This window comes from Hemicordylus capensis, chromosome 5, assembly GCF_027244095.1.
Source record: "Hemicordylus capensis ecotype Gifberg chromosome 5, rHemCap1.1.pri, whole genome shotgun sequence".
Lineage (NCBI taxonomy): Eukaryota > Metazoa > Chordata > Lepidosauria > Squamata > Cordylidae > Hemicordylus > Hemicordylus capensis.
In genome coordinates this window covers 36,001,168-36,026,995 of record NC_069661.1, presented here as the reverse complement: position 1 = coordinate 36,026,995, position 25,828 = coordinate 36,001,168, and the positions used below count along the sequence as shown (strand labels likewise).

Below are 25,828 nucleotides of genomic sequence, written 5' to 3'. Positions count from 1 at the left end.
AGAGTTCCACAGTTTGTTTATGTGCTGTGTGAAAAAGTACTTCATTTTGTAAGTTCTAATTGATTTAGGACTGATTTTCTAGCAATCAGTTTCATGGGATGACCCCTGGTTCCAGTGTTGTGTGAGAGAGAAAATAATCTCTCTTTATCCACTCTCTCCAGACCATACCATGCATAATTTATAGACCTCTATCATGACTCCCTTTAGTCACCATTTTCTAAACTAAAAAGCCCCAGATGCTGTAGCCTTGCCTCATAGGGAAGGTGTTCTAGGCCCTCTGATAATCTTTGTTGCCGCCTTCTGTACCTTTTCCAATTCTGTAATGTAACTTCTTAGATATTGTGTTTAGAACTGTACACAGTACTGCAAATGTGACTGCACCATAGATCTGTATAAAAGCGTTATAATATTAGCAGTTTTATTTTCAATCCCTTTCCTGTTGATTTCAATCCTTTCCTCATGGAATTTGCCTTTTTCACAGCTGCTGCACACTGAGTCGACACTTTAAGTGATCTGCCCACCACAGCCCCAAGATACCACTCCTGGACAGTTACACTGACAGCTCAGATGCTTTCCAGTTTTTGTTAGTGGATGGACCAAAAGATCAGACATAGTATACATACTTGCCAAAGTTTGTTTGTTTTTAAACCAAACCCTAACAACTAAGATGTTGCAGCAGAATGTATGCATCTGTCAGCCACTAGGAGGTTAAAAGTCTCAGTTTGAAAAGCAGTACTATCTTAAGTTGTGTCTTTCATGCAGGTTTTACTGGTATCGACTCGGAGTATGAAAAGCCTGAAGCCCCAGAGCTGGTACTTAAGACAGATTCCTGTGATGTCAATGACTGCATTCAACAAGTTGTGGAACTCCTGCAAGAGAGGGTAGGGATATTGTGGGGCTGAACGGCCTATAGCTTTGGCTGCAAAAGTGAACACTTTGGTTAGAAGTATGGGGTGCAGTGTTAAGCAGATTAATTGGCTCATCTAATAGATTGAAAATATTTTTGACTGAAAAGGTCCCTTCCCTATTAATTGGGCACCAGATTTTTAAATGTTTGTTTTTAATATAAGAGCTTACAAAAACTGTGGGCAGCAGACTCCTTTGCTTTTAACACACTGGAGGATTCCTCTTCTAAATGGTGCTTGCTGCAATATGCATACATCTTCTGAAAAGCAAGGAAAGGATGTTCTGTTCTTCAAAAGTATTGCTTTATTCCAATGCAGTTTTATATAGATGCTGATCATTAAGGTTGTTAAAGTTAGATGACTGTCTTATTTAAGTGTCTAAGCTCGTGTGCAGAGCTAAGCAATTTCAAAGCAAGCACATGTTAAAATGTTTAACTACAACACTTCAGATGTTTCATTATTCATAATTAACAGGAGAATAGACAACAAAGAAGAAACTGTGGACTCTTCTAATAGCTAGTGTTATGAAAAATTCATTGTCAGGCTGCCATGGTCATCTTGCGCCTTCAGCTTCTAAAGGGCTAAATGCAGTTACTTCAGATAATCTATATACAGAATTCTCTAAGACGTACCTGTGGGCTAATCCTGCACAGAGTTGCCGGAAGGGCAGCTGCTGCCGAGGAGGGAGGGAGGTTGAGGAGCAGGCAAAGAAAGAAAGAAGAGACATTGAGCAACAGCATCCAGCGCTGCTGAGTCGGGCCGTAAGAGTGCACTGAAGGACCTCTGTGCAGGCTAGAAAGGAGGCCCCGGCTCGGCCTTCCAACATTGCTCAATGGTTTAGGAGAGGCGACTGACTGAGGGGTGGTGGGGAGACGGGGTGAGTGAGCAATAAAGCCCTAGAGCACAGATGCTCTGCACGGGATAAGCTAGTCCTAGATAATTTGTGAAACTGTCCATGACTTACAGTGGTTTTACTGTCATGGCACCAGCTACCATCTTTGAAATCTGGATGATTCTAAGACTGGGGGAGAAGTACATGCATTCTAGTACTTGAATGATAAAGAGTATCCCAGTAGGGAAAGTTGTTCTGTTCCAAAGTACCGTATTTTTCGGACCATAAGACGCACCCCTGGATTAGGGGCCAAATCGGCCCAAGATACTGCCGCCGCCCGTCCGGATTAGGGGCCGAATTGGCCCAAGCTACTGCCGCCGTGGCCGCTGCCACCGACTGCCCGCCCGCCTGCCCGGATTAGGGGCCGAATCGGCCCAAGCTACTGCCGCCGCCGCTGCCCGCCGTCCCAGCTGCCCGAGTCCTCACCACCTTCAGGGACCCGCAATTGGAGAAGGAGAGAGGAGCTCGCAAACAGAGCTCCTCTCTCTGCAAAGCCTCGGCCCGAACTGGTGCTTTGGGCGCAAAGGACGCCTGGGAGTTCGGACTCTCTTCGGAACTCCCAGGCATCCTTTGCGCCCAAAGCGCCAGTTTGGGCCGAGGCTTTGCAGAGAGAGGAGCTCTGTTTGCGAGCTTCTCTCTCCTTCTCCAATTGTGGGTCCCTGAAGGTGGTGAGGACTCGGGCAGCTGGGAGGGCGGGCGGGCGGTCGGCCACGGCGACAGTAGCTTGGGCCGATTCGGCCCCTAATCCAGGCGGGCGGGCGACAGCATTCGGACCATAAGACGCACCCTCATCCCCCCCCACACTTTTTGGGGGGGGAAAGTGCGTCTTATGGTCCGAAAAATACGGTAGAGGTTTCCAAAAGGCAAGCTGTAGAAGCCTTAGGAATGTAGGAAGTTGCCTTATGCCGAGTCAGACCATTGCTCCATCTAGCACAGTATTATCTGCAGTACTTACTAGCAGTGGCTTACCAAGGTTTCAGGCAAGAGTCTTTTTTTCTAGCCCTACCTGGAGATGCAAGGGATGAGTCTGGGACTCTTTTTTCCCCTCATATAATGCAAAACTGATGCTCTGCTACTGAGCCAAAGCCCCACTCCATAATGTGGACTGCTATCTGTGAATGTTGCAGACCTTGTAAAAGAACTACTTCATTCTTCTACACGTATTCCCTATGGATATAAGAGGATTATCTTCCTTGGAGGCCTTCAGGAGAGCCTTAAAGGTCCTTCTCTTTAGCCTGGCTTTTAATGATATCAAGTTCTAATTTTAATGAGTTTTAATCTGGTTTAATTTTTTATTTTAATTGTTTTATGTGTGTTTTAACGTAAACTTTCCTGAGCCACTTTAGGAAGGCCAGTATATCTCATTTGTTTGTTATTTCTCTGTGTAAACTGCCCTGAGCCATTTTTGAAAGGGCGGTATAGAAATTAAATAATAATAATTAATAATAGCCAAAAATTGTTTGGACCATAAAATTGAAAAAGTTGAAGAAAATGAAGATGCAAGAATATTATGGGACTTCCGACTACAAACAGACAAACATCTGCCACACAATACACCAGATATCACTGTAGTCGAGAAGAAAGAAAAACAAGTCAAAATAATTGACATAGCAATACCAGGGGATAGCAGAATAGAAGAAAAAGAAATAGAAAAAATCACCAAATACAAAGATCTACAAATTGAAATTGAAAGGCTGTGGCAGAAAAAGACCAAAATAATCCCAGTGGTAATTGGCACCCTGGGTGCAGTTGCAAAAGACCTTGAAGAGCACCTCAACACCATAGGGGCCACAGAAATCACCATCAGCCAATTACAAAAAGCAACTTGACTGGGAACAGCCTATATTCTGCGACGGGATGCAATGGAAGGATGCAATGTCTGGATAAAACAAACCAGTCAATAACACCTATCTGACTGTGTGAATAAATAATAATATAAATGGAATAAAATACATGTTATGGGTCAGGAAGGTGAGGAAACTTAAAGGGAGGATTAACAGAGAGGAAATTCTGTAATAGTTCTTCTGAGGAACCCCTTGCAAGAGGGCTGCTGCCATGGAAGTGGCTTATCTTTTTTGTCAAGCTCTGAATGAATGAATGAATGAAGGTGAAATGTATGCTATTGCCCTTTGTTTTGTCTCTGATGCAGCAAAGCATGCTTGTAAAGCACTGCCAGCTTTGTAAGGTATGATGCTATGCTAGACGCTTTGTCTGACTCTGATCTTGGAAAGGGCAAAGCTTTTGAGCTGGGCTCAGAGAGTGCCTCCATTGCTACTCAGACATGCATAGCTTAAATTCATTTGGTTGATTCATGGAAGCCAGGTGAATACATCAGTTGAGTAGCCAATGAGAGTGACCTAGAAACCAGATAACTGCAGGAAAGAGAAAGGAAAACAAACAAGTTGTACTGGTCAAAGGCTGTAATAAGGTTTATCTAACAGATAAGCATTACTACTGTGGAAGCTCTCTTGACCTAGTGCTTACTAGAGTTCCACAAAGAAATTTTCCAGAGTTAGGTGAATTTTGTAAGTAGGCAAGGCCGGCATCAAACTATTGATGCATTTAGTATGTTTATTGACAAACATAATTTAAATAGAGTTACCATGCCCCCTGGAATTTGGGTTTCACCTGGATTTTAAGCATCTCACCCAGATTGCTTAGCCCGCCCTGATTCGCCTGGATTTCAGCTTTGATTGTTTCTTTAAAAGCTGAGCTCTAGCCTTTGTAGAAGTGGATTTATGGAGCAAAATGTGCAGTCACTATTCTGTTCAAAAACTATTTTAAAGCCAATTTACATAATATGCAAATTAGGCACCCAGATTTGGAAAGCCAGAATATGGCAACCCTAAATTTAAAGGATCAAATGCTGTTGAGTTGGCGTTTTGTTGACACCACTGTTTTTGGAACATTGTCTTTTGTTTGGTAGCAGCTGGGTTCAGGTGTAATACAAAACTATTTGCTTATGCATTTGAACCTGCCTACAAACTGCTTTGCAAACTTCGGCTTATGCTAACTGTGATTAACTGTTAGGTCTGATTCACAGACCATTAACAAACAGTAGTTGCTCCCATTGCTCTGCCTCAAAAGGCTGTTGCTTCATGTAAATGAGAACGAACTTATGAAGCTGAATTCTGTGCAGTTGTGAAGCAAAAGTAGAAAAGCAGCTCCAAATTGTGGTTTGCCTGCTGCACATGTGGGAGACTCGGACCATGGTGTGCAGTCTTAACTGTAGTTAGCTCAAACCATGGTTTTGTGTTGCCTCTAAGCTCAGCCATCATATAATCTGGGAACCCATTAATTGGGCATCTACAAATCCACCTGCCAGCTCTCCAGTGTTGAGTTTCCCCCAGCCCTATGGTGAGCAGGACACCCAGCATCACACAGATCTCACCCCCGCCCCGAGGTTTCACTTCCACAGCTGTTTTAGAGACCGTAAGAAATAGCAGGAATCCCTTTTGAGCCATAGCAGAGGCCTCCCACTGTGTTTGACCATCTCCGTATCCCAGTGCAAATGACAGAGGACCCACTTCTTCCTGTGTGCCAGAAAAGGATCTAAAGGAAGAGAGGGGATTGGTGGGAGCCACAAATGACAACTGACTAGCCTATATTTGTGGATCTCTATGATTAATCAATTCGAAAAAACTCCCTGCTTTATATCACTATTTAAATAGGTTATAGCTCTTGATCCACTCTACCATGCTGATTCTGTCTGCAGGTGGTGTGTGTTTCATGCTGTTCCCTTTATTGAAATGGGAGAAAAGATGGATTTGTTCTGAAATCTGCAGCAGATATCACAGTTCAGATCCATGGGAAAGAAAATGGTGAATCCTGTAGATGCCCTGGAGCAAATGTTCTCAGTTGAGTTATAAACATGCTTTTTCCTTTGTTTTACTTCTCAAAATAAATGGTTAGGCACAGTTTCTCATAACATTCCTTATTGAGTAATGCACGCTCTTGGTTTTGGGTGAAATATTGTCTCATTGTAACTGATACACCAAAGATGTAACTTCCTAGAACTTGCAATTTTTCAAATCAGCATTGTTCTCCTGGTGTCATCCATTGTAACTCCCTAAATATTCCTCACGTATCTAGTTGTCCAAAAAGGCTTGTGCATTCATGTAAAACTGTTTGAAACAATGTTCTAGGAAACTTACTAAAAGTCTTAACATTAAAAATAAATAAATAAATAAATCTTAAAATCAGAGTTCAGAGGAAAAGTGCAAACATTATGGGCAGTTCATTCTAAAGAGTCTTCTCAGATTCAGAGATTGAAGGCTACTGCCTTAAGTCGTGTTTTCACTATGGAGATTAATAGCTGCCATCTTGAAAAGTTGACTGACTCTTAAAAGGTACACATGCTCAGTCAGAAGTCATTTTTCTGAAAATACTTTTAACTTGTCCAGTGTAATATTTGGTCATGTAGAAAGTCACCTTAAGTGGTGCAGCGAGGAAATGCTTGACTAACAAGCAGAAGGTTGCCGGTTCGAATCCCCGTTGGTACTATATCAGGCAGCAGCGATATAGGAAGATGGTGAAAGGCATCATCTCACATACTGTTCAGGAGGAGGCAATGGTAAACCCCTCCTGTATTCTACCAAAGATGAGCACAGGGCTCTGTGGGCACCAGGAGTCAACATTGACTCAACGGCACACTTTACCGTTCTAGAATATATAAATTTCCAAAACATAAGTTTGCACTTAACCATTTGTTTGCTATAACAAATGATGAAGTCTGTACTTTTATAAGTAATATTAATGTGTAAAGAGAATCTTAATTCACAAACAAAAGCTGCAACTTGTACAACTGCAAGTATTTCAAGAGGTGTTTGATCATTCTGCGAAACAGTTTTTCCTTCTCCTGATGAATAAATCAGGCCCTGCATTCACTGTACTGTCTTCCTCTCTATATGTAATGTCCTTGCTAGAGACACACTGTCAATGCTGTTAGGATACAGACAGCTATTAAAGGGCATTTGCAAACTTTATATTCCCCCCAAAATCCAAGCAGATACAGTAAAATCAACAATGCAATATTGAAAAACAATCTGATTAAAAATCAAAACTAAGAAAAGCAATGAGAAGCAGCAGTAAACAAAATGTAAGCGCTAGCAATAAAAAAAAGAGCACATCAAAACAGAAAGGTCTTAACCTGTTTATATAATTCTAGATGGAGCAGAGCCAAATGCACATGGGAGGGTGTTCCAAAGCACCAGCGTAGCAAGGAAGAAGGCACTGCTTCTTGTGGAAGCCAATTTGGGCCCTGAATAAAATGGAGCTTAAAGCTGATCAGAGATCACAAGTAGGTTCTTATAGGAATAAGCACTCGCTGAGATGTTGACAATGCTGCACTCAATTTTAATATGTGCAATACATTTTAGTGCTACAACTGTGCTGCACTTTGCTCCTAGCTTTGAGTGCTGAGTGAATTAATATTGATTTAACAGCTCAGTCAGCTAAATGGTATTATAGAAAGCATTGCAGCTATGTGGATTAATAGACTTTTGTTGTTCCTTAGTGGTATATGGTTTTGGTTTGTATATGCCAGGGCTGCACAACTTTGACCCTCCAGCTGGTGTTGGACTACAACTTCCATCATCCCCAGTAGTAGCCAATAGGGAAGATGGGAGTTGTATTGCAATATCAGCTGGAGGACTGAAGTTGTCCAGCCCTGATGTATACACTGATGTATTTGGATGTTGGACAAGTGCACTGCAATGCAGAATGACCAAAGATGTGTATCTTTTTCCAAGTAACTTTACGAAATCTTAGAATGAAAGCACCACCTTCAAGTGGTCGCTAGATGGCCTTCTAGCATAGCTTTTTAAAAACTGAGCGTCATATGGCTTGAAGACCTAAGGTGGTTCTTGCCTCTGTTTTTAATCTAAAGTGATGTTTTAAAAGCTGTCTTTATATGTACCAGGAATGCTAGATTTAGTAATGCTATAAATTATTTAAATGTTTATCCTTTTCATGAAATCACAGTTTAATGTTATGAAATAAATCTTAGACTCTGCATGAGTTGGATGCATAAAACTTCCCAGCCCAGTTTTAAAGTACTGTTGAGATGTCACTCATGTTTGCATCTTGGGGTGATGGCTAAATGTTGGTATGTACATGGATTGTACATTACCTGTATTGTTGTTTTTGTGAATTATGTCATATGTGTTTGGGTAGTTGAGATGGCAGACTTTAATAGTCATATAGCTGATTCTCATGTGTGGAGCAAATTTGGTTGAAGACAAAACGGAAGTAGAGAAAAATGCTTCATAATTTGTAAAAGCAGACTGTTTTAAGAACCTACTAAAACACTTTCGTGCCATAAAATGACTTGACCCTCTGCCCTTGCTTGTATTTTCAAGACAGGCATAGAAAATTTAAAAACAAACAAAACACCCTTAGTAACGTATATATAAAGAAAACAATTATTCCTAGGAGTCTGGTTACAAAAACTCATGAGCAGGTGTGGTTTTGTCTTCTTGAAACCTAGAACACCACATATTTAAATATTATTTGCCCAGTCATCTCCTAATTATTATATATTTTAAAATATAAAAACAGTAGCAATATTATTCTAAAGAACAATAAACTATTCACATATGTTTGTAATTCTTAACCGGACTATTTTCTCTATTTAAAATTGACTTCATTCAAGTGAAATCTCTTAGTACAAAATGTAATTAAAATCTTTCTTTTTCTGAATTTGTTACTAAATAGATTGTGATCTGATTTGGCATGTTTGACTTATTCATCCATATTTATAAGTTAAAAAAATAAACCTTCACCATATTAATCCCTTCTCACTATAGCACATAATTTTTTTTTCAAGTAGCCAAGTCAAAATTTTAGAAATGGGAATTTCCCCCCCACAGAAAAATAAAGGGAAATTCTCTGTGGAAAAATTTTCACCTGATTGGGCAAGTTCAGAACACCAAATGTAAAAACCTCAGATATGATAGGCTAAAATCCCCATTGCCTGAGTCGCAGAATATTTGGGTTTTCTGTGTGCTTATGGATACTCTCTAGATAATCAGACACAGAATTGACAACCCATTATTTTCATGTGACTGTTTACTTCTTTCCCCTACTAATTTCTGCACGATGTAACAGTGGAATCCTATTAAGCTGTTTAAACAAACTGGACTAATTGCATTTAGATGGAGCATTCTCGGCGCATCTAATTTCTATGACTCTTGACAGATTTCTAGCCTATTGAAGAAGATGTTCCCAGCTGCATAATGCTTGCAAGGAATGGAAGAACTTGGGAACAGACCTAGAGTTTGTCTTATGGTTTGCGAATGACTGGCTTATTTTAAGAATGTCTGCAGTGTATTTTTCCATTTTCAAAATCAAAGACTGATTGACATTTTTTTCTTTCTTTCTTTCCAGAAGAGCTCCATGTTCTTTAAATAATATTTTAAAAAACAGCCTGCTTTAGTCACCAAAATTCTAACTGTTTTTAGTTACTAATAATCTTTGGACGCGTCACTGGCGAGAAATTAACTTTGTGGTGTCTCCATCACGTTCTTTTCCCACTCAAATGTTGTTCTGGTTGTCTGAGTAGTTTTCTATGCTGTGTTAGACTGTTTTTCTCTAAAACAGTTCTTCCCAAGCCGGCAGTGCAATGATGCTGTCTTATGCCATGCTGTTGGATCTTGACTGTGATGAACTTAGGTCACCAAGCTGTAACAAAGTCAATCTGAAGATAATATAGGCTTACTTATCATGCAGCCAGTCCCACACCCAAGAGAGGTGCGATCTTGCTGGCTCCATAGGAACAGCCCTGCTGGATCAGGCCCAAGGCCTATCTAGTCCAGCATCTTATTTCACAGAGTGGCCCAACAGATGCCTCTGAGAAGCCCACAGACAAGAAGTGAGGGCATGCCCTCTCTCCTGCTGTTGCTCCCTTGCAACTGGTATTTAGAGGCCTCTGAGGCTGGTGGTGGCCTATAGCCACCAGACTAGTAGCCATTCATAGCTCCCATGTGAGCTCAACAGTGCTCACCGTTGCATGGATGCTGCTACTTATGATGGAAGGAAGCTCCGTACATCCTAAGCACTGCAATCAACTGCCCTAATTCCTAATGGAAGTTGGTTGCATGCAGCCCTTAGGATGCATGGAATCTCCCCCCCCCCCCAAGTGCCATCGGTAGGAACGTTTATGCAATGGTGAGCATTGCAGAGCCAGCGAAATCACATCCCTCATGGCTGCACGGTTGGCTGCATGGTATGTAAGCCACAGGATTTAGAAGATGAGGTCAAGGGGAGATGAAGGAAGCACAAATAGCTTGCATTTCCGTTGCTGCCATTTCTGGGTTGGTGACAGTAGAGAGATGCATATCTCCACTGTTAAGATATATGCATCTTTTCGTCCCCACTCCATGCAGCAGCTGCAGTAAGGGAAATACGAGTTACTCATTTTTCTTCCACTTCAGTAGAATGTCCAAAGCCCATTCTAAGAGGGAATATTTACAAAACCTAATTAGTGGACTCCCCCCCCCCCCCAACACCGTGGGGCACTTCTCTGTATTAGATTGATGGGTACTGGGAGGGGTGTCACTTGGCAACCTCTTGTTTTCATAACTTTCCGAGTTTATCCCTCTCCTTCCTTTTTACTTGTGGGGACCCATATTAAGAGAAAATCTACTACTTATTGTAAGGGTAGACTATCTTCTGGAGGTTTTCCATTTAGCCCTCTGATTTCAAGGTGCTTCCATAGACATCTTAACCCGCTTTTTCCTCTGCATGTAATTTGCCCTCATTTAGAGCTGTCCTACCCCACCCCACCCCTTTTTATTCAGGAAATGGCTCTTCTGAGCTGTATTTTAGAGAAAGTGGGACATTATTAAGTGTGCTGTTACTTGATTTAAAAAGTTACTTCAATCAATTGTGTCTGTTGGGGAACAAAGAATTAATTAACTGGATTGGTTCTGTCATTCAAAATGAATTTCTCCAGAATCCTCAGATTCACCGCTGCTTATTCTTGTGACTTTCAGCTCTAAGCTGGTGAAAATGTTTCTGCTGATAATCCAAATAGCAAAGTTACTTGCACAAGTATGAGCCGAATCTTACTTCAATTGTGGGGGTGGAAAAATTAATTCTAAAAGAGAACCCTCGGCCCAGCCACACTATAGCCATTACAAAATGTGAAAATCAGTATTAAGTTTTACAACTTTTGCTGTTTCCATAGGACATTGTACCGGTGGATGCCTCTTACGAAGTTAAAGAACTGTACGTGCCTGAAAACAAACTTAAATTGGCCAAAACAGATGCAGAGACATTACCGGCCTTGGAAATAAATAAGGTAATACTGAGTTGCAGATAAGTCCACAAAAGGCTGTTCACGTACAGTTATCTGTGGTTCATTGAAGGTCTGTAAGAAAAGAAGCCTACATATCATCAAGTGTGCAAAAGCATCTCTGTCTGCCTGGAAAATGTCTTTACTTGTCTAAGGTGATCAGTAAGAGTAGCTATTTACAACCTGAGGTAGCAGCAGAGTCGGGTCTGTTTCTGTGACTCAAGTTTAGAACACTCTCTAAGAATTGTTTTATATCTCAGCTAGTTTTTAATTCCTGCTGTCTTACAGATTTATGCTGTTTGAGGGATAGCCTCCATTTGACTTGACTTATTTTTCCCCTCTCTGCAGTTGTGAATATGACCGTAGGTCTCCTTGACTGGTTACTTAAGTCTCTCTTTCTTTGTCTATCTCTGAATAGCAAGGCTTAGATCCTGTAAGCATCTGATAAATGTACAATTGCAAATATTAACATACTGCTTTTCAAGAGAAATTCTTGAAAAAAAGTGGTTTACTTAGAAAAATAAATATTAAAACAAATGTAGGCTTTCTTATCTTATGAATGCATACATGGATTTGAAATTGCACAATTTCCATAGCAGTTCCACACTGAGAAGATTTCTGGCCTTTTTCTTAGTAACAAATAACTCTGAAAACGCACTGTCCTCCTATTGCCTTGTTGAATGTGTTTGTCTTTTATAAACTGTCTGTTAGTTTGCTAAAATAAAGCCTTTGGTTATAATTTGCCAGATTCCTTTCATACCCCTTTTGAAATCACATTGCAAGCTAAAGATCCCAGGATACATTTTCACTGATTTCTAAATGCCAAACAGATGAGCAACATACAGTGTGGGAGAAGAAACTGAGCCTAATAGTCTGAGTCTGAACTGAATGCAAAAGTTGATCATGTGCTGGAGTTGGACTGTCCCTGGAAAATAAACTGCAAGTGTTTTGTGGCAGATTTTAGTTTATCCGCAGAAATAGTCATATGAGCTGCATGCTCAGAGCTCAGGAAATGCACTCGTCTGCTTGTCCTTGAGGAGTGCAAAATGAGGCCAAGCCCTTATCCTTGTGCCCGGTGGAACCCATCTCACATGTTGCTGGTGGGGGTGGATCAGCAGCAACCCAGCAAAGCATACACTGCCATTGCTTCAGCGTGCCGCCTTGTAGTTGCTGCTGCTGAGAAAACTTCCGAGTTGTCGCACTGCCACTTGAGAGCGTTGGAAACTGAGGAGAATGAGGCAGTGGAGGGCAGAGGAGAGCGGGCTGGAGGAGAATGGGGCAGCGGAGGATGTTCAGCAAAGCGGAGAGGGAGAACCTGCAGCAGGCCGTGAGATGAGTGTGGAAGGGAGGCAGAAGGTCCGGGGCACAGACCCTGTCTCTGCTGCTTATTATGAGCTTGAGAGGAGGGAGGGTCAGGGGTGCAATCCTGCAGGTCTCCCTTCCACACTCACCAGCGATGAGCCCAGCCCTCGCTTCCCTCAGGTCTGAGTTGGGTGTGCGCGCACCACCGGCCATCCCCCAGCTAGACAGCCTCCTGCTGCTGCTGGAGGTTGCATTTTAAAGTTTTATGCATCCACTTCTGTGACTTCTAAGCAGGATCACCCTCCCGATCCTCACCCCCCCCACCCCCGCTGGTTGCTGAGGTCTATGAGTCTGAGCACCATCCCTCCTCCCCCAGCTTAACCATTTGCAGTGTGATAAGGAGAGAAGTTGGCAAAAAAACACCCAACAACAAAACAGTCGGGGGAGACCGTTTAACAATTGCAGCAGCAAATTCCTTTCCTGGTGGTGAGAGAGAAGCATCCCCCCCCCGCCCTTCTCTCCTCTGTGTATTCCCCACCACCACTGATAATAAGGCCTAGTGAGACCTACACATTAACAAGCAGGAGCCTGGCTGTTTATTGGAATATAAACGTACTGGGAGGAGTAGCCAGCAAGACATTCAGTGAAAAATAGTAAATGCAAAAGCACTAGTTTGTCTCAAGAAGCGCAGGGGTGGGGAAACCAGGCAGAAGGATTTGTGACATACGTGGAGAGCTTGCAAACACACACACACACACCTCCCTCTCCCTCTCTCTCCCCCTCTCTCTCTCTCTCATATGTGTACACATGTACTAACTCACTCAGTCCCTCCCTCCCTCTCCTCTGAATGGCTGTTGCAGACAGAAACCTTATTCAGACATCATTGTATGAGTGTCTAGATGTTTGTACATTTGTGCATGTGTTTATGTGAGTGACTGTATATAAATTCATTTTCAAAGACATTGTTAGTACAGTGTAGCAGGCTGATGTAGCTTCTTCCCAACAGCAAGCATGTATCTTGAGATAGCTCAAGGTGTGATCTGACAGGTCTGGCTGGTGAACGGAGCCAACATTTCTTGACCCCTGCTAATTGTCTTTTACAATCACAATATAGCAAGAGCAAGGCGGGGTGAAAGCAGCTCATGAAGCTGGCTTGGGGAACATGACATTCCCCAATCTCGCATCCTCTTTCCTTGCACTGACATGATGAGCCTTCAAGGGGAGAGTCCCACAATAGTGGCTTGCTGCTGTCCAAGGCACTCCTTAGGAATTTCTAGCACCAGTTGATAGTGGTATTGTTGAGCTCTGTGACCAGCATGTCACTCACATTTCATGATTAGACGCTGTCAAAGGTTTTAACAGATCCAGCATTGTGCTAAAGCTGCACTTTGGGAAGATAGTCATACGTCTTATTTTGGATCCTGTTACCGATGTTTGCAATTGATCTAATGTTGCACACTTTTGTTTTCAGGTGGATATGCAGTGGGTGCAAGTTTTGGCAGAGGGCTGGGCAACGCCACTCAATGGCTTTATGAGAGAGAGGGAATACTTGCAGTGCCTTCATTTTGACTGTCTACTGGATGGTATGCCCCTTTAAATTTAAATAGAGTGGAACTCATTTCTGTTGGACAGGTAGGGAGGCTTTTATTCCCTTGGAAATCAAAATACGGATATTCATTCCAGCTGCTTTAAAGCTCTATTCTGCAAAGGTCATTCCTCAATTATTGTACAATATTCAATTAGGTCCATATTCAAGGTTTAACATTCTGGAAAGAAACCAATCAGGGTTCTTGAGGAACTTATTTGGCACTCTGAAAAGCACAGTACATGTGATTCTAAGGATGGAAGCTGATTTGTTAAAAAATCGAATCTTGGGCTTGGCTTTTAATTATTTATTTTTGGTTGAAAATACATCTGTGACCAGTTGGTTTAACTCCTGAGTTTCTCTCAGCTAGTCCCCAGTCACTGTGGTGTGTTACAGTAAGTAATAAGCTCACCTTTCTAGGTTTAGATCCAGCTCAACTGCTGGAACTAGGTCTAGCGAACGCGAAAAGAGTAGTGAGACAACGCCTTGTTGATATTGAGATCCAAGAGAACTGGCTGTACTTCCAGAGTTTTATAGAGTAATAAGAACTAAGATGGACCTTTCGCCTGCAAAATATCTGCCAACTATCACTTTTTCTAAGTGTTGACAGATATTTATGAGAGTAAGGGCTAATTCCTTTCCATCTGCACTTTTAGCTGGGAGGTTTCAGGGTGTGCCCTTAGAAGAACGACACTGTAGTTGTGGTTCAGGAGATACAGAAACTGTTGCTCATATCCTTCTTCACTGTAAATTCCATTTATACCCTAGGGAATGTCTTATTGCTCCATTAATATGTAAACTGGCAAATCAATCTGATGGAAATCTTGTTAAACATCTGCTCTCAGATAAAGATGCCTTCTATTTCTGTAGCTAAGTTTAGTTATATTGCTTTTAAGAGGTATAATGGTACATTATCCTAATTGTAAACTCTCTGTTTGTATGCTTGATAGTTTTTTTATTCTCTGTTCGGTCTAATGACCATAAATAAAATTACAATTACAAAATACAGATATTTGCATTCATACAACAAAAGATCAAGGGTCAGATTGGATGATGACCCTCAAAGCTGCCCCAAACCAACCAGTGGGTTTGGGGCAGCTAAAAAATGGTTGCATGCTGTGACTAAAGAAAAGTTTCTGCTTCACCCCACTCCTCTGTCCTGTTTGTCATTTGCCTAGATAAGTAGCAGTTGCCCTAGGCAAGTAGCAGAGTAACCAGTAGTGTCCCTAACAGAACTGCAGCACTAAGCTACAGATGCCTTTCCTGGCCTTTAAGAGAAGGCCAAAACAAAAGCAAGAGCGATCACGGAAATACAACCAAGCAAAACAAAGGGGGATAAACCCAACCGTGACTAAAGCGAACGTATATGAAAATAATATAGCAAATCAACAATGGAGATATGTATTAATAAACAATAAACCACTAGTAAGGAAATCTCAAAATTCTAACACTGATAAACAATAGATAATTAAACCAAATATAACAATTCAAAATAGAACATAAATTATAACATGTACAATGATCATAATAATATTAATATATTATTAATATCTCCATTGTTGGTTTGCTATATTATTTTCATATACGTTCGTTTTTGTCATGGTTGGGTTTATCCCCCTTTGTTTTGCTTTAAGAGAAGGCGGCAAAAGAGCCATGAGAGTAGTTCCCACTGCTCTAAAGGCTTCAAGTGGTGCTTCAGCTCTTCTACAGCAGCTTTGTGTCCTGTCGTAGCTTCCAATCTTGAGCATGACTAGATCAGTGCTCTTCCCAAAACTTTATCGGTTATACTTCTTCGCTTGAATTCCATGTTGCTTCTTCCAAGGCAGTGCCTGCATAACATCACAGTTACGTCGTACTCCAGTTTTGGAACTGCTGGAGCCTTGAATGCTTGATGAGTCAGTAGACTTCCCCATATGGCCCTTCTGAATGCAGTTGTGAACTGATGTTTAACTGATCCAGAGGACCCAAAGGCCTTGCAGGGGCAGCCGAATGCCGCCACTGTTTGGATTGCAGAACTGCTGTTGGCTTGGAAGAGAGAATGATAAATGGTGCAACACGCGTTGTCTTATTTGTTTTAAGTATTTGTATCCTGACTTTCTATTTGATATAATGCCCAGGGCACTTAATACATAAACAATACACAATTTAAAAAAGAACATATCACTGGCCTAAGTTCTGTGTTTTCCCCCTTGTTCTGATGGTGTTTTATATTTGCTGTCTCTTTAGGCATTGTTAAATCCTAAAAATACCTGTGGGGAAAAAATCACTAGGTAAAACTCCATTGGAATAAGGAAAAAACAAGCAAGCAATGATGTGCTAAAATGCTGATGGAGCTAGAAAAACTTTGGTGGAAGGCCACCAGAGAAGGGGTGAGACATGTCTCTCCAGGGAGGCAATTCCATAGAGGAGACTCCCATATTCCATCCAAATGCACATCAGATGTTGTTGGGACATGGAGGAGAGACTCTCTGGCAGATCTTAATATACAGGAACATTAATGTGGAAGAAGGTATCTCGGGTCCCGAGCTGTTCAGGGCTTTTATTATCAGAACCAGCAGTTTGAACTGGGCTCAGAAATGGACTGGATGCCAGCTAAACTGTTGTTGTAACAAGGAAGCTGCATGGTCTCAATACTGACTCCGGTCATCAGTCTGGCTGCAGCATTCTGGACCAGCTGCAAATGCTTTTCAAAGGCAGCCCTGCGTAGAGCGTGTTGCATAATCCAAACAAGATGTAACTTAAGCATGTGTCATTGTGGCCAGATCTGACTAGGTCTTCCAGCACAGGGAGAAGAATGTCCCATTTGTTTCCAGAAAGAGGTGGGAGAGCTAGGCATGTCCTCTGTGTCTTGACTTGGAGAGTGGGGAAGAACAAAAACCTAGAAGTGCTGTGAGAATTGCTGAAGCACACCTGTGTCCCAATAAAATCAAAGGCAGGCAACCTCTTCTGTGCTTTCTGAAAGGGCATGCTCCCCAAAGACCAAGCTTTAGAACAGATTTGCCTTCAGGGTACCTGGGAGACTTGGGAGAAGATACAGGAGCAGTTGTCAAGGGGCATCTTTCCTTTTTGTCCTACAGGAGGAGTTATTAACCTTTCAGTGCCTATAGTGTTGACAGCTACCAGGGAAGACAAGGAGAGACTAGATGGCTGCACAGCTTTTGCTCTGTTGTATGAAGGTCATCGCGTGGCTATTCTTCGCAATCCAGAGTTTTATGAGCACCGGAAAGAGGAGCGTTGTGCCAGACAGTGGGGGACAACGTGCAAGGAGCACCCCTACATCAAGGTAGTCTTTGCAAGCTGGCTTGAACTGTTACTCATCTGAAGTCCTTTGAACCCGTAATGCCGTTCCGTATAGAAGCATGATGAAGAATCTATGGCTGGAGAACCTGATATATACTGCAGAACCTGATAAATATATGCACCTGAGGTTCCCCCAGTCTCAGATATGGAGGGGAATCCAAAGTTGGTGCTGCAAACAATCCTATATCTTGGTTTGTTGGAAGTAGCCACGTTGAGCCAGTGGTATGCCTCCTGCCTGGACCTGTCAGTGGGGCTCTGGATGCTCTCCCAGCCTGCCATGTGCTGCCTTCCACTGGCAAGCCTTTAGGGATGTGCACAAATTGATTTTTTAGATTTGATTTGTGCCCAAATCAAATCACTCTTTATTTGTTTTGTGTCCAAATCTGTCTCCCTGAATCACCCCAGATTCTATTTGGGTTTGATTTGATTTGGATCGATTCAGACCATGTATAAAGGTCCTAGGGGTACCAAATTTGGGTGGTGGGTAGGACCCCATGGGTGCCACCTACCATCCAGATTTCAAGTCAGTGGGGCACTTGGTTGATTTTTAATGATTTCATTTAGTTTTTTACCGATTTAGTATATTTTTGCCATAGGAAATTATAGGGATTCAAAGTCGCCCTATCCTAACCCTAACATGGATCCTCAGCATTAATTTTTTTTTTTAAAGCTAAGCTCTAGCCATTGTAGAAGTGGAGTTATGGAGCAAAATGTGCAGTCACTATTTTTCAAGTGCTTGGATTCTTTGGTGCCTAATGACTTTTCCGCATAATGAATCCCTGTGAGAATTCTTGCACACCTTCATTTCTTCAGTTCATTTTGACTGTCATTGGACAGTACCAACTGTCAACTGCCATGTGTCAACTACACCCTCCCCCCGCCACACACATTGGGGTACTCAGGTTTTTGTTTAGGAATTTTTGAGGTGTTTAGATTCTTTGGTGTCTTCATTACACACCTTCATTTCTTCTGTTCATTTTGAACCCACTGCTTTGCAGGTGGGGTTGGGGAATTAGTGGCATCCCATGTGTCAACTATCCCCAACTGGAAAGCCACAGGGTACTCAGTTTATATTTTAGGATTTTTTGAGATGTTTAGATTCTTTGGTGTGTAATGAATCCTCATAGGGATTCATTATGAGGAAAAGTTATTAGACACCAAAGAGTCTAGACACTTGAAAAAATTCCTGGAACACAAACTGAGTAGTACCCCACTGCCTTGTGGGTGGGACGGGGTTGTAATTGGCACTTGGCAGTTGGCACTGTTCAGACAGTCAAAATGAATAGAAGAAATGAAGGTGTGTAATGAATCTTCATAGGGATTCATTGAGGAAAAGTTATTATACACCAAAGAATCTAAACACTTGAAAAATAGTGACCACACATTTTGCTCCATAACTCCACCTCTACAAGGGCTAGAGCTTAGCTTTTTTTTTTTTTTTTTAACATGAAAGCTGGGAATGTGGGGGAAATGATAAGAGCGATCCGAATCTCGAAGCGATTCGAATCGAATCTGGTGCAATTCAATTTGGATCCGATTCTAGCCAATAGACCACAGGGGCTCTTTGTTCTGTGTCCAAATCACCCGAATCAGCTAGATTTGGGTACAAATCAAATTGTACCCAAATTGATTTGCACATCCATTCAAGCCTTCCCTATGTCATTTGCCTCTCAGTCATTGTTCTAATTGCAAAGTGGGTGGGCTTGCCGGGAATGAACCAGAGGTTCATGAACAGCTTCAGATGTAGCATGCACTTCAGGGCAAGTACGACTTGGTTTGGCAATCCATCTTCAATTCTTGGTTATTCATCTCGATTTGATGCCTGGACTGAACCTCCGTTTCCTGCCTTAGTGAGGGTTCAGAGAAACACAGACAAGTCGGTTACCTACTTTGCAGGTTCTGTGTTATGTGTGAATAAGCTCTATGTAAACCTTGACCTTAGAAGTTCATGTTTAGGGTCATGGGAAGCTGTCTTATACCGACTCAGACCATTGGTCCAATTAGCTTAGTATTGTCTACATGCAGTGGCTCTCCAAGGTTTCAGGCAGGAGTCTTTCCCATCCCTACCTGGAGAATGCCAGGGAGTGAACCTGGGACCTTCTGCATGTAAGCATACAGATGCTCTTCCACTGAGCTATTGCCCCATATTTTACAGAGCTCACATGTAGTCTCCCATCCAAATGCAAATCAAGGTGGACCTTGCTCAGCAAAGTCATGCTTGCTACCAAAAGACGAGCTCTTGTTGAAAAATTTCTCTCCTGATTCATATTGCTGATCCTTTGAGCACATATTCAGGGATTGTCCAGAATGAGGAAATTCTAATTCGTGTGTGTATGAGAGAGGCGCGGGGGGGGGGGAGATTTAGGATGAGCCCTGTAGACAGCCAGTGAAGATCAGAGAGAACTGTGTCCCCTCCTGTGGTTTATAAATGTAGCCTTGTGTGCAAGAGACATAGAAGAAGCACACCAAAACGAATTACTTAGCTATGATGACAGGAAAACAGCTGGCTTCTCTGCCTTAGGGCTCCGATCAACCAGATGAGAGCACTGGGGCCCAGTAGTCTTCCGCTCAATCTCCTTTTCTTTTGACACACGGTTCTAATGCTCCGTGGATGTGATCGCTTAATTGCAACAATGATCCTAATTATTTGAATTTGGCTTCTAAAATGTAGAATTATGGCCTTTGCTCTTGGTGTGCTTTGTTTGCTTAGCACTCTGGTGACAGATAAGCAAAAGGGCCAAACTGTACATTATGTTAAGCCTGTTGCTGATTGACAGGAGAGGCACATGGTGACATAGTACTTTTGCCTTCTGATGTTTTTTTTTAATGGTGAGAGGAGCCTGATCTGGCTTGGTACTGTGGGGGAGCGGGTTAATCCATTTCCTCTGTACCATTTCCCCACTGAAACTTTCTGCCCCGGAACTATATGCTCCTGGAGCAGCTATTTGTTGCCAAAAGGAGCTGGTGACCAAGAGCCTGAGTTACTAATTGTTGGTTTGTAACTCAGTTCTGCCATGAATTCATTAGTGGCCTCAGACAAGACTCTCCTTCTGAAACTTTGGACCGGGTCTCACAATCAGTGAGATTTGGTTCCTAGCGGTGAGCGGGAAGAGCGGACTAAGCCCGCTCACTCCGCTCACAAGCAGGCAGGGAGCCCTGGGTGGCTGGATCGGCCGCCCACATGATGGCTGGCTCCAAGATGGAGCCGGCAGGGGCTGGGGAGCTCGGGGGCCGCGTGGCCCCCGGAAGCCCCAGTATGCCCTGTGCAAGCTTGCAGGGCATACTGGGGAGACCCCCGAGCCGAGAGGCTGCTTTTAAGCCTCCCAGCTGGGGTTCTACTCACGAGTAGCACGAGCAGATAGCCCGGGTTTGCGGAGCGCTCGCTCTGCAAACCCAGGCTAAGGGGCGGGCTACAGGAGTGAGTTAGCTGCTCCAGAACCACCGGGCTCAGCTGCAAGCCTGGTGGTTCTTACAATCACAAAAATTGGGCTAGAATTTTTCTAGCCCGATTTTTGGGATCGTAAGAATAGCCCCTTTGTCTTCTGCCCACCACCCTGCAATATAGGGATAATAATAATCATGTACTTTACAGGGTTGTTGCTGAGATTACAGCAAGAGAATACATGTGACATGCTTTGAGTGCTTGAAATGCTAGGTACAGATGGACCTTGATATTTGTGGGGGTTCCATTCTCTCCAGATAGCTAAACCACGAATACTGGGTTGTTAAAGTCTATGTGATCGTGAGGGTTAGTTTCTTGGAAGCCTGAAACTCTAGGAAAAAATGGCAGAAACCGGACAGAAACCTCAAAGTGTTCCATGGGCCTCCAGCAGTCAAGATATGCCCTTCAGAAGTCCCAATTTTGTCATCATCTCATAATTTTTTGTGGGGAAAGGGTTTTTAAAAAACTGGTAAAATGGCTTCCACATTCAAAATGGTGGTCAGAAATGATCTCCTAGGCCTTTTCCAGCCATCCTCACAGATACACGGAATTAACCCTCCCCCCACCCCTTTCCCCCCCACATATGCTGAGGATGGGTTTCAGTTCCCTGACCGCAGCTACGTGAAATCACGGCTGCTGGATCCGCGGGCAATAAGGTTTGCCTGTAGTGATGGTGGTGATGATGATACAGAAAGCAATCTGTATGGATTGCTTTTCATTTTCAATGAGAAGTTTAGCATCCATCTGCTGGTGCATTGAATGGCTGGAGGGTGATTCAGAGGCATAATTCAGTGGAATGAAGACTCCTTTCTCTTGATACAGTTAGATTACATTGCATTGCATAGCTTGCTTCACTTTGGAGTAACAATAACAGCAGATCATTCTTACCTAGAAAACAAAGGGTTAACCATTACCTTTGCATATAGTGAACTTCTGAAATGCAAGGGGGATGTGTCACATCCTTGGATATATTAATCAGTTTTTGTATTCCAACTTCTCTCTGATCCCTCAGGAATGCACCCTGCCTAACAAACTTTTACGACGTTGAATTTTTTGTTTTGTTTTTCCATGGAAGTTTAAAGTAAAATTTAGTTACAGTTCTATCACTTGTGGCGCTGTCTGGTTTCTTCAGAAGCAACTCTGCAATAGTTTGTGTGCAGCAGAGATTTAACATATCAGGCGGCATAAAAATATGATAGATAGATAATTATTATAAATATTTATACCAGCCAAAGGTTGGTATAAGGGTTAAGCCTTGCTTACCTTTTTGGCACTGATGTAAGTGGTGCAGTCGTCATAGTAATGGCTTGCAAAGTTACTTTTTTAGATTCCGGCCCCTGCACGCCCCCCCCCCCCCTAGATAGATGTGTGGGTATGAAATTAACTCCTAGTAGCCTTTGGCAGACAATAACTCTTAAATGTAATCCTTCTGACAATATTTGTTTGCAGCTGAGCTGTGTCCCCTCCCCACTCCACATGCTAACGAAACAATTTGCTTCAATTCCTAGATGGTCATGGAGCAAGGGGATTGGCTTGTGGGTGGTGATCTTCAAGTCCTTGACCGCATTTACTGGAATGATGGCCTTGATCAGTACCGTCTCACACCTGCTGAGCTAAAACAGAAGTTCAAAGACCTGAATGCTGGTGAGTTCATGCTGCGGGGAGATGGCTCGATATACCCTGCTAGTACAAAAGGGGGAAATCCCAGAAGCACAGAAACTGGCTCACTGCCTCTTTTACAGATTAGCAGCATGCTATCTGTGGTCTTAGACTGTGTTCTAGCAAAACACAATTGCAGTTCTAAAAATCAGTAGTGCAGATGGAGGAGTTCTGAAAGTTTGGTGCAGTTAGTGGTGCTCAGGGAGACCCCGATTCAAGTTCCCATTCAACCACAAACCTTACTGGGTGACCAATAATGTTGTAAAGGGCTGCAGGTTGGCTGGGGGCGGAAGGGTTGTGTATCCCACCCACCCCTGTATGTGGTGAAGAAATACTTCCCCCTTTTCCTTTGAGTTTCTCTCTCCTTTTGTCAGTTTTTTTTTTTTTTTAAAGATTGTGACTCTATAGGCAGGGATTTTGCATTTTTAGAAACGCTCTGTACTACACTTAGTATATACTAGGTACTTTGTAAGTCCTAAATTCGGTTGCGGATGTGACCTTGGACTGGCTACTCTCACAACCTAACCAGCTGGTGTGAGAATAAAGGGGGGGGGGGTGGAAGGAACTGCAAGATAATGTCTCTGATTATCACCCTTGTCTATTCCAGTGGGTGTTGGCAGCAGTTAGAACTTTCAAAACACCTCTGTGCAATTCTTTCCTGCCCATCCAAGACTGTAACTGTAACCTGTGTTTTTTCAGGCCGGCTAAATAATTATGTTTTGTGTGTTTTCACGCCTTATCCTTTGTTGTTTTTTTAATCCTTGTGAATTCTTCTGAATTTCCTTGTGACTTTTTTAAAAATTCAGGAAGTTGTTGCAAGAGAACAAAGCGCATGAGCCTCCCAGAGGGTTTTTAGTGTGATGAAAGGTATTCAAGTTTTTCTGAAAAATAGTTTGGGGAATAGTTTGCTTGCGTTGCAGCACAGGGGAGAAGCCCACAGCATGTTAGTTTGTTTCCAGTTCCGTTTTAGAGAAATAAGGAACAGACCGAGCAGCAATAATCTGGCAGCTTGTTTGTTTGTTCTGTGCTCGTCTGCTTGAAGCAGCCAAAGCAGCCATTTGCCTAACACTCAAACGCTGTGGAAGCGAGTTGAAAATGGAGTAGAAGGGAAACAAAGATGACACATTAAATCATTTGGGATATAATAACAAGGAAGAGCTGCAAGCTTTAATTCATTAAAGCTGTAACTGGTAAAACAGTGGGTGCAAATCCTTAAAAAAACCAAAAACATACAACTCTAATGGTTTTATTCCTTTTCTTCTGCCTATAACATAATTGCAAGAAAAAGGTGAGGGTATCATCATATGCTAAAAGAAGACTTTCGTACCAAGTTGTGGGTACAGATCTTAAGTGCTGAGGCAAAGATGAAGCATGGTCTAAGGGCACATGATACAGCCACCTTGCTGAAGCTAAGCAGGTCTTGGTATGTTCCATGCCTGGATGGGAGACCCAGGTATGCCACCTTTTGGGGGTGGGGCTGTAACTAGGTGGTTGAGCATCTGCATTGCATGCAGAAGATCCCCGCTTCAATCCCTGGCATCTCCAGCCAGGGCTGGGAAAGATTCCTGCCTGAAACCTTGGAGAGCTGCTACCACTGGGTGTAACGAGGGCTGCTGAACTTTGGCCCTCCTGCAGATGTTGGCCTACAACTTCCGTAATCCCTGGTTATTGGCCACTGTGGTTGGGGATTATGGGAGTTGTAGTCCAAAAACAGCTTGGGGGGGGGCAAGGTTGAGCAGGCCTTGTGTAAACAGTAGTGAGCTAGATGGACCAGTGGCCTGACTCGGTATAGGGCAGCTTCCTAGATTCCTGCATATGCTTCTTTTTGAAGCAGTTTTGGATGTGCTCTATTTCTGCACTAGGAGGTGAGCAAATTGGTGGTGGGAGGTCAAGGCAAGCGGGGGTGGGGTGTGTGTGTGTGCGCTTCTAGCACTGAGTCATAGCTTTTGTTTAAGTTGCCACAATTTAATAACTACCTTCCAGATGATACTGGTGCTGAGGTTTGAGTGAACCAATTGCTTAAATTGGTTAATTGGATAGAAGCTAAATAGTTAACTAAAAATCTTACATTGTTGGGCAGCCTTAACAAGAAGCATCTTGACATTTGCTGAACTTGAATAGCTTGCGCAAAAACCAGCTGTGAAATCATGAGATTTTCAAGAACCCATAACTGAGCTCTTATGCTTTTTTGTAGTTTTTTTAAAGAGGAAGAGGGGAAACTGACAAATAGATGTATTCTGATAAATAGCTGTATTCAGAATATTATTGTGGCATTTCTATTCCTTGCCGAGGAATGAGAAATGACATTGCTGATGCACGCTGGATAATTGAGAAAGCCAAATAATACCAAAAAGAGTCAATATGTGCTTTGACTACAGAAAAGCCTTCAATTGTGTCGATCATGTCAAGTTGTGGAATATCCTTAGGAAAACAGGTATCCCAGAACATCTCATTGTTCTCATGAGAAACCTATACACAAGACAGGAAGCCACAATCCAGACGGAACATGGTGAAACAGACTGGTTCCAGATCGGCAAAGGAGTAAGACAAGCCTGTATATTTCTCCTTAAGTATTCAACTTCTATGCTGAACATATACTGAGAGAAGCTGGATTAGAAGAAGATGAGCATAGAGGAGAAAGAAACATCAATAATCTGCACTATGCTGATGACTCTGATAGCTGAGAATGCGGATGATCTGCAAGCTCTAGTAATGAAAGTTAAGGAGCAGAGTGAAAAAATGGGACTACAACTAAATGTAAAGAAGACTAAACTAATGACAATGGGTACAGCCACCAGCCACAGAATTGATAACGAAGACATTGAAGTGGTGGATAGCTTCTGCCTTTTAGGATTGACCATCAACAGTAAAGGATCCAGCAGTCACGAAATATGCCACAGACTTTCACTTGGTAGCATTGCAATGAAGGCCTTGGAAAGGATATTTAGATGCCATGACATGTCTATACCTACAAAGATTAGAATTGTTCAGACAATGGTTTTTCTCATGACACTCTGTGGATGCGAAAGCTGGACTTTGAAGAATCAAGATTTAAAACAAGTATTGACACTTTTGATCTTTGGTGCTGGAGAAGACTTTTGAGGATACCATAGACAGCTAGGAACACAAACAAATGGATCATAGAACAAATCAATCCTGAACTTTCACTTGTGGCACAAATGACCAGGCTCAAACTATCATACTTCGGACACATTATGCGAAGACCTAGATCCCTTGAGAAGTCCATACTGCTAGGAAAAGTTGAAGGATAGAGAAGAAGAGTGTGATTAGCAGCAAGGTGGAAAGACTTGATTACAACAGCAATGAATGCACCACTGGGCACTGTTCCCTCTAAGGCGTGCACACATGCGCACGCTCACAAGTTTTTGGATGTTTGCTCAGTTCAGTTTAGATCCCTCTCAGGTTGAATCAGGAAGGCCTCATTCTG

At 42.6% G+C, this 25,828-nt stretch overlaps 1 protein-coding gene across 4 annotated transcripts in view; it reads left to right on the top strand.

The window, feature by feature from the left end:
* The window catches only part of PAPSS1 (3'-phosphoadenosine 5'-phosphosulfate synthase 1), an 88,352-nt gene that overhangs the window by 25,242 nt on the left and 37,282 nt on the right, over nt 1–25,828 (top strand). For all 4 annotated transcript variants that reach the window (XR_008308808.1, XR_008308809.1, XM_053257102.1 and 1 more), the window contains exons 5-9: nt 763–881; nt 10,985–11,098; nt 13,866–13,977; nt 17,057–17,262; nt 22,230–22,365. Coding sequence is in view for 2 of the 4 variants with exons in the window: in XM_053257102.1 (XP_053113077.1) it covers nt 763–881; nt 10,985–11,098; nt 13,866–13,977; nt 17,057–17,262; nt 22,230–22,365 (687 nt within the window). In the remaining 2 variants the exon portion in view is untranslated. The remainder of the gene's footprint in view (nt 1–762; nt 882–10,984; nt 11,099–13,865; nt 13,978–17,056; nt 17,263–22,229; nt 22,366–25,828) is intronic.